At 45.8% G+C, this 13,819-nt stretch overlaps 1 protein-coding gene across 2 annotated transcripts in view; it reads right to left on the reverse strand.

The window, feature by feature from the left end:
- tmem104 (transmembrane protein 104) overlaps positions 1 to 13,819 on the reverse strand; it is a 52,131-nt gene that overhangs the window by 15,498 nt on the left and 22,814 nt on the right. For both annotated transcript variants that reach the window (XM_056604932.1, XM_056604931.1), the window contains exon 9: positions 1,448 to 1,541. In XM_056604932.1, coding sequence (XP_056460907.1) covers positions 1,448 to 1,541 — 94 coding nt within the window. The remainder of the gene's footprint in view (positions 1 to 1,447; positions 1,542 to 13,819) is intronic.

Raw genomic sequence — 13,819 nt, forward strand, 5'->3', positions numbered from 1 at the left:
TTATTACAGTTTTGTCTTTTCTTTTCCCCATCTTCCTCTTGAGTCGCTAATCTCTCACGTCCTTTTCCCTTTGGCCTCCCTGGGCTATATTTATTTCTGCACACCGGCAGAAAGATTAAATGAGAGTACAGGGCTGTCATTTTATTTCTTTCAATCATCTAAAAACAAAGCTTGTGAGTTCTATTGTTAGCTTGCTAATGAATCCAATATATAACACTCCTTGTATATCACTGTCCATTAGGCTGTTGTCATAAGTTTCTTGGCAGTATACTTCAGTCCCCGAGTCGACATGGCAGTCGAGAACGTCTGCCTTGTCCCAGGACAGACTGAGTCCCTCCATATAGACATATGGTTTTCAGGGGTCCCATTCAAAAGGTGACTAGATGAACCGTAAGCTGTGAGCCTTGACCGTCTGTCTACATCTGGTCCCTGTGCCGTGGCCCCGCCCCCAATACTGAACAAACCTCTGCCATGTTGAATGATAAGTGGGCCCTCTGAGTGACAACACCCATCACTCACAGACACACTGAAGGCACGGCCAGGATAGACCGCCTTATAACAGGTTAGAACAGCATAGCAAAGGTTCACTGGCAAGCACAGACTACCTTAAGATAGGCCAGGCTAGGGTTGTCAGAAAATAAATAAATATATATAAACATATTGATATTAAATATACTTGAAACTATTCCAATACTAATTTCCCGCCGTATTGATACACCAATACCAGCTTTGCTTTCTTGCTCTCTCTTCGGTCAGACAGCGAGTTGACAGACACACACACACACACACACACACACACACACACACACACACACACACACACACACACACACACACACACACACACACACACACACACACACACACACACACACACACACACACAGCACTACGGTGCCTACATAGCCCACCTCCTCTCCTCTCAAGTGAAAAGCCTGTTTACCAAGATTTGAGCCAAGCTGCTATCAGACTAACGATTATAACTCAAAAGTCTTCGGGAAAAGGGAAGTCCATTGGAAAACCCTCTGTCTTCATTCGAATGCGTGCGTGCGTGCGTGTGTGTGTGTATCCATTTGTAATGGTTCATATGTGCTAGCGTCTGGGCAGGTGGTGGACACGTGTGTGTGTGTGTGTGTGTGTGTATGTGTGTGCCTGCGTGAAGTATGGGGGTTTCATTTTCAGCCGCCGAGCCCGTGAGTGACGTTCCAATCAGGGCTTGGACGTGCTGTCACCAGCGTCAGGCTGAGGGATGGCAGAGAGTGCCGGCCATGATGGACGAACGAGAGCGAGAAACGTTAGCATAGAGCGAGAGAGAGAGCGAGAGCGAGAGCGAGAGAGGTTGGGGAGGGGTCCTATGATACCGCGCCCAGAGAATTATGGATATCTAACAACATAGTCCAGACATAACGACTCGGCAGGGCCAGAGGTTGGCGGGGCTTGTTCTCACCAATCCAGCGCATCAGCGAGGTGAGGATCTGCAGGTACTTGGTCTTCTGGGCGTTGAAGAAGGTGAAGGGACCCAGCAGCAGAGTGAACGCGGCCTGGGGACAGAGAGAAGCAGAGGAGGACATTTAGCCAGAAGAACGTTGTGATCACAACAACCCTCTGGCACTTAATATACGCACAGCTGTATGTTGTACGTCCTGGCACTTAAAAATGGTACCTGGCATTGTGTGGCATCGTATCCTAGCTATCTTTGTTATATACGGGGAATGAGTTAACATAGCGATTGTGAGGGCTTGGCACTTGGTTCTATGAAAATCCTTAATGTACTGTCAGCGATATCTTGTTGTTTCTCTTTCTTCTGACAAATGAACCTATTGTAAGTTACTTTGGGAAAAAGCGTCTGCTAAATGTCCAAATGCAAATGTAAATTAATGTTCAGATTAGGGGTGTGCACGGGTGCACGTGTAACCGGTTAGTAAATCATAACCGTTCGTTAGGTAAACGAAAACCGCAAAAAAAAAATCCCTTTGAAACCGTTCACACCCCTAGTTCAGATAATGTGATTGTTCAAGTAATTTATGCGGCAATCAGATTCTTACGTTACATATGTATTTTGGAATGGCATCTTTGTGCATTTTGTAGAAAGGAGAGATGAGTAGAGAAAGCAAAGTGGGTTGAAGAATAGCAAGAATGACATGTAGCATAACACCGCAGGTCTGCATCAACAAACCTTTAAGATCTAAATATCCCCAAGAACAAGTCAGGATGGGATTCAATATGACAATCTTCTGCGGGTGTGACCATGCTTCTAAAATTGTAGCTTCATGGGTAAAGAGGCGAAAATAAAAGGGGACAGAAAAAAACTATATATTATAAGAAAAAAGCCTTTTTGCTTTCGCTCACAGAACTCTGCACACTTTTTCCTACAGTTTGTTCGGAAAGTGAGTCTCTCTCTGGCCATCCTCCCCCCTGATTGCCTATCAGGCCATCAGCTGGTATTTTCTATTAGAGCTCAAATCAGGCCCACTGGCTTAGCGGCCGACTCAGAATCCCATCTTCTCTGCGGGTCTGGCCCCGGGTCCGTGCGCTGCGTTACAGACCTCCGACTCCGGGGTCCCACTCACGGGGACAATCTCAGGGCCCGCCGCCCGCATTGATTGGCGGCTGAACTTTGAGGGGAACACTTTAGGTTCGACTTGTCGTCTTAAGAGCTGCTCTGAAGCGCTTAGCCCACAGATGTCCCCCGCTTACCCGGACACACACGGCCACACACAGGTCACGGCCGACACACAAACACACAGAGCCCGTGGCGGACACACAAATACACACCAAGAGCGATCACGGCTTACTACAGACAAGAGAAACACACAACTACACACACCAATCACAGCTTACCACAAACAAGAGTTCTGATTGAACAACCCAACACAACCCCCTCTAACAACACAAGTCCTCTAACCACACAACCCAGCTAACAACATAACACACTCCATGACAACATAACGCAACGCACATGCTGCAGACAGCTGCCATACATTTGATTTATTACCAATGCACGCCCTTCCAAACTCTCTACCTATCTTTTATCTCTCCCTAGTACAAACGCACGCACGCACACACACACCTCGAGTCAACTGTACTTAAACCTGTACTAATCAAAAGTAAGACAACCCTTTTTTAGTAACTTATCAAATTGTAAAGACGGATACGTTTAGAACACGCATCGATTCATATCGTCTGCCCTCCCCAGCATATCGCACTGCAGGCCCGAAGCCAAGGCATACATTTCAAACGGCCATTACAGCTAATAGACGAGCCATTAAGGGTGGAGGTGTGTATGACCAGGAGGGCTAAGTTATTGGAGGACGGCAGGCCGACGGGGGTGTACCATCGGACCTATGTGCCTGGGGGGGGGGCTCTCCACTCCTTCGTGTAGAGGGCAGTCTGAAGACGCACATCGGACTCGTTTCCGCAGCAACCACCTGCGGTTATGGGATACCCTGGCAGATGGGCTTTTTATTGAAGGTCGTCGCTGTCGTAACGGAATTTTTTTTTTTGACAAAATGTAAATTTTTGACGATTGCCTTTTTGGCAAATGGAGAAACAATATAAACCAAGAGGTTAAGTGCATGGGGACAATATCACAGCCATAACCTGACACGATGGTAAACTAATCCTGTATGGCGTCTGATGTACCAAAACACATCCCTCCAAATTATTTATTTTTATATATTTATTTTGCTTATCGTGATCTTATATTTTGTGCAATTGTGTGCAGGTGCTATAGATTTTAATATTAGTCTTGTAGTGAACCTGTACCTTTGTGACGCCTGCTGGAGAAAACGTAAACTGCGGTCGTGTAGCTACAGCAGGGATCATGCTTACAACTGTAAAGACGCAAAATCACTTTGAACCGTCTTTAACGAATAATTTCAGAAATGTAAGAACCCGGGTATAAACGCGTGTTAAAACGTAATAACTATTTAGTAAAGGTCATGAAAGCTCAAGGCTGAAATTAGTTTTTGTGTTTCATAGTTACTAGCGATCAAATACGTAGACCCCTTCACGGTGGTTCTGCTGTTTAACATTTTTATTTTCTTTGCTTCATGATAGAGAGAGATAGACAGAAAGGTATGGGAGATAAAGGGGAGGACGTGCAGGGACATGCAAGGACCACGGGCAGGAACCGAACCCTGCGTCGCTGCGATTACGACTGGGCCTAAACGGTACACACTCTACCCGGGGCGCACCACGGCCGTTCTACTGTTAAATACAGAGAGATTGGCGGGGTTCACATAAAGATTCAGAAAAAAATCAATTAATTTGATTAATTTACTAAAAACGATGTCAGGGGATCATTCATCCAACATTTTACAACACTATAATTATCCAATTGCAAGAATTGTGATTCAAACTAATTCTACGACTGTCCTGTACTTGCGTAGGCTGAGAGAGGATCCTGAATTAAGAGTTACCATGGTCTGTCCTAGAGCAATTTGTGTCTCATACCAATTACTCCAGAGCGAGAACATGATACGAATAACAACAACATCGAATAAACATGACTGTTCTGAACTATTAATACAAATTATACCCAACCATGCAAGCATTTCTTTACTTCTCTCCCTCTATACGGTTTGAGCCAATTTGGGTTCCCCCCCCTCTAAAAGGTGTCTCCAGCCATACCTGCACAGACTGTGGGTCAGGATGATGAATCCCTCCCTTTACCATGAAGTCATTGGTCTGTATAGCGTTCATAAATCAACGACGCACCTCCCAGCTAAACACACATCCAATGATGGCTCCAGGGCTGCCTGCAGCACTCTACCTTTGCAACGGGACCCGGCCAATACAATCACACACTCCCAAACACACACAAAATAAATGGGCGCTATACACCACTGGGTTTTCCAGCAGTCCTATTACAGCCTCGACCGTGCTGCTATATAATCCTTCCCTCCATCGCCACACACTATCTTTTCAGGGGCGGGAGCAGAATTGTTGTGCGTAGCATTACAGTTATTAGCACTAGATACAGATATACGATTACAGATGTAATTACTAGAACTAATATTATTTCGCATTTGAAAATTGGATCCCAGTATTTTCCGCTGAGAGCTAAGCCTAAACTTCTCCTAAATGGCATGCATCCAAAACGACAGCACCTAACCAATACAACTACCTATTCTACTACTACCAATAATAATTGAATGAGAGCGAATCAGAATTCTTGGCTTCCATCATGTTAACACACCAGAGTAACAGTAGAGCCCAAGCACAAATAATACCGCTGGTCCCAATATATTAAAGAAAACTGTGCCCAAAGTGACTTGAACAAAAAAAAGTACACGCATGTCACCTGTCCTTTCTTTTGAAGCCTCGATGACTTCTACACAACACGGCACAGCGTGTTGAATGTTTTCAGAAAGGTCACCGGCGTGGTTAACAAAAATACATTTCCCCAGGGCCCATCACTTCAACGAAGCTGACAGCCGGGCCGCAAGCCCGGAGAGATGGGGAGGTAACGACGATGAAGTGACTGCTCTTATGGGGGTAAGAGCAATCCTCCATTTTGTTTGCAATTTCACCCCCCATCCCAAACTAGCAAAGAATGCTCCATTCCTTCAATAAAAACCACCTGTCTCAGGTGGCATCAGGTACCCCATGAACTAATACAGAGAACGGAAAGGAATCAAACCAAAGAAGAAGAAGAATATAAGGGGAGGGGTGTAGTGGAAACCACAGGGGACTTTAGTGTGCTCGAGTGTGACTCAGAGCCGAGTGACATGGCACGATACTCCGGGATTAGACAGCGCGCAATGCTGCCGGGGGCGACGGGCGATGTTAAAGCAAAACACAGTTTCAAACGATGAGGAGCGCACCTTCAGCAGTATCTGCTGGAACGCTAAGGGATCAAATACAAGGCTCGGTGGGGGGGCTGGGAGTCTGCGCTACGCTAAGAATCACCTTTGAGGAGTGAATGGTGAGATGACCTTTTTCACTTTTTCCTTGTCTCCCGCAACCCTGCCAAGCATCAGGTGGGGTTGGCTTTTAGACGTTTGATCCATTACTGTTTTCTGGTTGAATGTCAGTTTGACATTCGAACAATGTAGCTGGTTGGTGACCTTAAGTTAAGTGTGTGTATAACACTTTTAGTGACCTTCACGGTTAACGTTTATTTATATATTATTATTACTGATATTTTAAATAATTAACTGGTCTATTAAGCTTCTGGAATATCGGACGATAATTCCGAGATAGGATTCATATAGACTTTAACTTCTTCAGTTTCCTGGAAGAAGTCTAAAGGGCACTGGTTAAATGCAATCACTGTAACACAGCTGTGGTGACATATACAGACGGAGAAAATATTGGGTAGTCTTTTAAGGCAGCCGGGCTTAATTAACCTTATGTTGGGAACGGTTTGTCAGCTTGTCTAATTTGACACACAATGGAAAAACATCCAAGGCTGCAAAAGGCTCTTTTATTCTCTCCAAAATGGAGACTTTGACTGAAATCTCTCTGAGCCAAATGATTCATCACAGGGAACGACATTGGTTTGGACTGAAAACTCAAACAAAATTAACCTTTTCAGGATTAGTCAAAATGCCTGCAGGAGAGTCAGACAGGAGCTGGTTGTTAAACAGGGTATAGAACACAGAAGACAAGGAAAGGGACAGAAAAATGGGGATCTAAAAGAAAAACTCAACTGAAAAGATGAATTTAACTGCAATTCCATAACTCAGAAGACAGTATGAGTGACACCAAGCTCCGATGCATTTATTCATTTAATACTATGTTCAGCTTTTCAGGCAATCTCCTCCCAGCAGAGCCAGGATAGCACAATCGCATCTCTTTCGAGGGCCTTTTCCGTCCCTTTGTTACCAAAACTGCTTACGTTTCATGGACGGCATAATAAATCTATCAACAGACGGAAACAATTTCCGTCAATAGGAAACGTGTCTCAAATCAATTCGAGGGAAGCTGCCCATGTGCTTTCCTCTACCTGGGTGTAACAGAATATAACATGCAGATGGGTTTTGCTTCTTGACGGCTGGGACGGTGGTGCACCAGCCATTTCTCTGGCTCAATAACAGAGAATTCTCAGCGGTGTATAACCGAACCGGGCCGACCGCAATCACACACTTGGCTGAAACGCAATAAAGGCTGAATCTCCAATGAGACGCAGTCTAGGTGACCAAACTGAGGAATGGACACAAATACAAGGATTTATTCTGTAACCACACATGCACGCACACACGCGTACACATAAACAAACTCACACATGCTAACACACAAGCACATGCATGTCGCATGCGCACACACACATTTGCACACACACACACACGTGTACACACACATGCATGCACACACACAAACACACACCTGCATGCATACACACACACCAACAAGTGAGCGCATAAACTACCGATCCGGAACCCATGTCCTAACGGATCCCATTTATAACCAATTCCAAACAGGGACACCATCAACGGGCAATTGAGAGATTACCGGATCATACGAGATTAGCCACGGTGAGTAATCCCAATAATGGTAAAGAAAATACACTGAATGAAGAGCCTCTTAGGGATTGTCAATCACTTTCCACACAAGCGGGGCGCTCCATCTCCCCGCGGACAGGCTTGAAGCGGCGATGGTGCTCAGAGGCAGAATGTTGGGCTTTTAATTGGCCTCAGCTTGCATCGCTCCGCACTCACAGGCCAATCAACTCGTTAATTGCAACGTGCTGCGGCAAGGGCCTTCTGTGGCTGGTTATGCAGTAGACGAATCATGCATCACGGGTTGTGCTACATAGACTTAGCCCCCCCTCCCATTGCCCTACCACTCCCCGTTTCAGGTATTCATCGCCACGTCCTGCGCCTCGTTCTCGTGTCCCGGTCCTGGGGACCAGTCGAATGCCATCGCCGTGCAGATGTCCGGGTGCTTTTGAATATTACTCCGATGTTAATTTGTGGCAGCCGTAACAAAGCCATATGCCCACCCAGAACACCCAGCTGTTCGGCCTTGTACAAACCCTATAACTCAAAAGGGGGGGTCGGTGATCTGAATGGATAAATCTGGGCCCTTGAGGGCCAACACAACGGGGGTTAAGGGTGAACAACACCCATGAGAGCGGTAAGAGGGGCCTGAGGGGTCCGGCAGATACCCGAAAGGGGACAGCCCCCTAGGGACGCCATTAGGAGATTGGCCCCGTGTGGTCCATCAGATGACAGATACAACGGAAAATCAGGGATTACGCTCCACCAATTACCCATAGTGTGGGTAATGTACTGTGGGACATTTGTTAATTCCAAACAGACTAGATGTGGGGTGAGGGAATGAGGGGTATTTTCAGGCCATTGGGTCTCATGGGATCAAACAGCAGTGAACCAAAATCTGCTGGATAAATACTTAAATCAATTAATTACTGTTGGGAGGATCAGAGTGAATACAGCACAGATCATGCAACACACCATCCGTTTAAACTTCTATCATCATTTCAAACCATATGCCCTAACTAAAACAAATGCTTCATATAATGGTCACTAAATGGACTGCGTTTATACAGCGTTCTCTAACCAGTGACCACTGAAAGCGCTTTACAATACGGCCTAACATTCACCCATTCATGCACTCATTCATACACCGACGGAGGTGTCAACCATTCAAGGCGACAGCCACCTCGTCGTTAGCAGTCAGAGTGAAGTGCCTTGCTCAGGGACACCTCGACACTCTAGTAGGAGCCGGGGATCGAACTAGCGACCTTCCGGTTGTTAGCCAACCCGCTCTACCTCCTGAGCTACATGCTGCCCCATAATCAACACACGTAGAAGACAAGGCCATTAGATCAAATGAACAAGGAGGAACACGTTTGTGGTACACAACGACCACGGGCACTACCTCTTCTGTTCGGGTTTAATAAAGTGTACTTTCAAGCCAGATTCATCGTCTCCCTCAGGGGACTGGGCGGCCATTCGTCACGGGCCAAACCCACTCCATCCCCTCACAGTGAAGGCGCGGCGGTGACGGACGGTCGCCGTGATGACGGAACCAGAGACAAACTGTAAGCAACGCGTGCCAATCAAAGCTGGATGCCAGCAGAGAGGAGGTGGAAGATGGCGCAGGCTTCGTCCCGCGCAAGACTGCTTTGGCTGCAAGTCATTGGGCAGTTCTCCAAAGATACAAAGTGGAATTTGTTTATCTATTCATGACAGGTTGTCATATTTTGAAGGAGATAAATAAAGGTGAAGGCATAATTAATCCATTCATTCACATGAAGACATGCCTATAGTAATACATAAATGTCTTTTGGCGTTTTTATTGATAATAGAGAATACATGATAGGGACGCAGAATACATTAGCATTACAGCCACTTAAAAAGCAGTATATCATTCACCATAGCGTTTGTTAGGAACAAGATAAGACTGCTGAATGTGGTGGTGGGAATTATCCAGAATTATAATGGCACGAAATAGGCCACAGAAGCCCATGAGATATCTTTCAACCTGTGCGTGTGCGTGTGTGTGTGTGTGTGTGTGCGCTAAGGAGAGATATAAGATAGGGAGACAGTTGGGAAGGGTGTGCAGTGGTGGTAATAAATCAAATGTATGGAAGCTGTCTGCAGCATGTGCGTTGTGTTATGCTATCATGGAATGTGTTGTGTTATGTTGTTAGATGGGCTGTATGGTAAGAGGACTTGTGTTGATAGAATGGGTTGTGTTGGGTTGTTTTATTGAACCACAATCTGATCCTACCACATCAAACATGAATCACCCTTTGTAATAAATCTTCATCAAGCAAACCGCTAGGATGTAAACTAAAGGACCGAAACCTCAAAATATTCATTAACATTCCACACACACACACACACCAGAGTAAATGACCCCAAATTAATGAGCAGGAAATGATTCCCAAGAATGTTTTAGATATCTGAGACGGGGAAGGCTTGAACGCTCACAGGTGTTTAATTGTTCCATTCATTCCAAAACGTGTTACTCATGGCGGTAACCAGAGGAGGCTTAGGCTCAAGAAATAGCTGATATCTATCAACCTTTAATGACCCGCAATTAATCCAACCACTTCAATATTTCAAGTGCAGCAATATCCACATTAATCCAATTATAAACTGTGTAGGAACCTGTGCAAGTACAGCTATTCATGAATAGCTATTAGATGAGATTCCGCGCCAACACAATGAGCCAACATAGGCTGGCTCACTGTCGGAGGAAGTCACTTCAAAACGTCTTTCCAAGGCTAGGCTGATTAATCAGAACCCCTAGAAAACACTATATCTACAACAGGAGAAGTATAAACAATCTATTTAGCCAACACATTTCCTCCAAAGTGAATTGAGATACGAGTCATTGTGGAGCCGGTAGGAGTTTGCTGTTTGCTCGAAGATTCCTACAGATAGGCTGAAGTCATTCGGCGCTTCAAACCCAGAAGATGTCAGCTGGCAGTCAGACACCTCCAGCGATAGACTTGCCCAGTGGGCTCATTGAATACACGTTAAACAGACGATGGAGGACACAATGAGATGAACTACAGGGAAAGCGTTGATTTCAGTTCATTTACACCAATTACAATTTTGGCGAAGGCCAATGCCCACAGACAGCAGAAGAAGAGGGGCATTGGACTGCAAAGACATGGTCTCAGTGTGAGCCAGCTCTGTATCAAACAGCCGCCCAACAGGAGCATAGCAAGCGGGCGGGCGTGAATACAACTCCCAGGATATTAAACACTCTCGCAAACACACTCACACACACACACACACACACAGCATGAATAAACAACGCCGTTGCCTGCATGGACATGGCTTGCTCGCCCCAAAGACAGAGGGAGAAGTTGATGGGATGTCCAGTGATGCCTGGCCGTCTGGCTGGTCAGCCCTGCCGGGGGTCGAAGAGAGAGGGGGGGAGAGGGGGAGAGAGGGGGTAGGGGGGAGGTGGAGGGGGGTCGATGTGTCTGCTGGCTGGCTGGCCAGAGCTCTCCAGGGCAATGCACCGAGGGAGTGTGTGCTGACACCACCTGTCACATGGCTGGGAGGTGCATGGGTATGAGCACTAATGCCACAACACAAACCATAGAGGAAGAGGTTGTTGGGGTCTGTTCTTAAAGAGGGCAGGGAAACCACTCAGGTGCTGGATCAAATCTCAAATCAAAGGAACGGTCCTCAGTCGAACAATGATGGTAAAAGGTGTAAAAGGCAAAGATAAATATGCTTTGTTACAACAATATAAACAATGCTTTGTTGAATACGGGGAATGGGTTAACCTTACAATTGTTAGTGCTTGGCACTTGTTGCTATATATATCCTTAGTGTATTGACAGCGATATATTGTTTCTCTTCTTCTGACAAATGTAAATCACTTGGGATAAAAGTGTCTGCTAAATGCCCTAAATGTAAATGTAAATGCAAATACAATGTTTTTTATCTACTGATGGTAATGTCCCAGAGAGACAGAAACAGGTACATTTTCTTTTGGTGTTTAGTTTTAAGTTTTTCGAGAAGAGTATTGCTTTGGAGGGAGACTATAATTGAAGGAAGTTATTTACTCTTCCACACGGGAAAGCTTTAATGTTAAAGTACACGTTCATTATTTGTAGTCAATACACAATCAGGGTTTAACTTGCAAGGTACGATGAGCCGAGGCACGGATGAGCCTCAATGTGCATTTGGTAAATAGCCAATATCCACTCGTACCCTCTTCGCATAAATCTTCACGGGGCTATGAAAACAAGAAATGCATTGCAAACAAGCATCGAGTTTAAATAAACCCCATCCCATCTCTCCCCATCTCCCCTTAAGACCCATCCAGCTCCACTGCAAGACCCCATGGCAAACACAGACATCAAACGAAAGTCGTTCCCCTGCGGAGGAACGCATTGCCGATTTCTGGTTTTAAATCACACTTCTTTTTGACAAGCCTAAATAAATCCGAACCAGAATAAACATCTTTTAAACTAATTGCCGGGGCACGGAATCAGCCTCTGGAGTGGCGACGAGCAAACACAATCATCAACTCAAACAAGGAGAGGCGGCTGCATCCACTGCGTGGCCAGAGAGGTGTGTGAACACAAACTTCCTGATCAAAAAGTGGGCTGCGCATCAAGTCAACCGCAGAGAGACTTGGCAGGCCGCATGGCGGTTCCACTCGCGTGACTTTAATGGGTTATGGAGAACGCTGCTTTTATGTTCGATGGCTCAGCAGCCAGCCTGTATAACTCAGCTTCAGCCACAGGTATATTGCTCTGTCACAGCTGACTTTCAAAGGGCTTTAAAAGTCCCCGATAGCCGGGTAATTTGATGGGGAACCCCTGGCCGTGACCCGCCTGATTGGCAAGACAGCTTGTTTAAATGGATGTGGTTCTACATCTTCATTGTAAAGGGGGAGTCCACCAATTTAACACATCGAGGCTCCACGGGGCTTCATGTAATATTGTGCGACTTTCCAATATAATCTGTGTAAATATATTAATCAATAACAGATGCCAGCAATGACATTCACCATGACCTTGTTAATGACGGTTACTGTCACAATCATTACATCAATGTATAATTTTTTTTTTTTATATATTACTGTATATATTTTTCTGTTGGTGTATTTTCAGGCAGTGACATCCCAAGACTACACACATTGATGGTCAACAGTAGCTTAACAAACACTGCCAATCCCCTTTAAGAGACAGCATCCATCATACTACCATTAGAGCCAAGTGAGGTCCCCAGTTTTTAAAGCCATCTCGTTTTCAAGGCACAGATGCCCTGGCAGAAATTCCCCAGGAACAGTGCTAGCTGTGCGCTTGATTTTGTGCTAAGTGCATAACTTTGGTTACTTTTTGATTACCATAATGGTGCTCATTAAAGATCATTCGGCGCAGGCAATCAGTTTAAACCGAATTGTGCAAATTAAAGAATAAAATAGATAACTTTTTGGCGCAGGCCTCTGATTAGGCCTGGAGGCCCTTTTACGCTATTGCTTTTTGCCATTAAAGATAATACATTATAAAATAATATATGTACCCCTTCACCACCACCACCACCACCACCCTTACCCCTACCACCACCAGCACCAGCAATCACACACTTCTTAAAACATTACAAGCAATGGCGCAGTTAAGATTTACAATGGCTTCCGGGGAGGAAATGAAAAGCCATTATTTGCTCGTAATTTCATAGAGGACGATGATTTTTAGTCCGCCCTTCATTTGGACCAATGGGAGGGAGTGGGAGGAGCCGGTGTATAAAGAACCAGGATACCGAGCTCCACCCACCCCACCAAAGTGCTCCCACCAATTACGCTCATTACAGCCCCAACACAAAGCACACCCATCAATCCTCCGTGGGGCCCCTGCATGAAAAAGCTCAATTAGGTACAAATTGTCATTCTCCATAGGTTGGTGGATACCAGGATGCTGGCCTCCACTTCCCCCCCCCCCCCCCCCCACCTATCCTGATGAGATACACCCTACGGGCGGTGACCTCGGAGGGGGGTCATCAATTAATCCCCGCGGTGGACCGACGGGAGAACTTACACTCAAGGTCAAGGCTGAAGGGCGTGGCCGCTTCGACGTCTTATTGTTCGCCTGTCCGTGTTTTAATCTGAGTCAGACTCAAAAGGTTCTCGTTATGAGATTCACGTTCCCTTTGCCGCCGCACCCTCCATGCGTACATAAAGTGAGAGGGCATTACAACGTCCTTGGCCCAGAGTGCCAGTGTTAGCATGGCGCTATGTTGCTGTTTGCACAACAAAGACAGACACACTGTCGTCCAGAGAGACATATTGGGGGGGGGGGGGGGGGGGGGGGGCAGTGAGTGTGATATAATACCAAAACAAAACACCTTGAAAACTGAACCTTTCTGATGAATTC

This window comes from Gadus chalcogrammus, chromosome 2 (genome assembly GCF_026213295.1).
Source record: "Gadus chalcogrammus isolate NIFS_2021 chromosome 2, NIFS_Gcha_1.0, whole genome shotgun sequence".
Classification (NCBI taxonomy): domain Eukaryota; kingdom Metazoa; phylum Chordata; class Actinopteri; order Gadiformes; family Gadidae; genus Gadus; species Gadus chalcogrammus.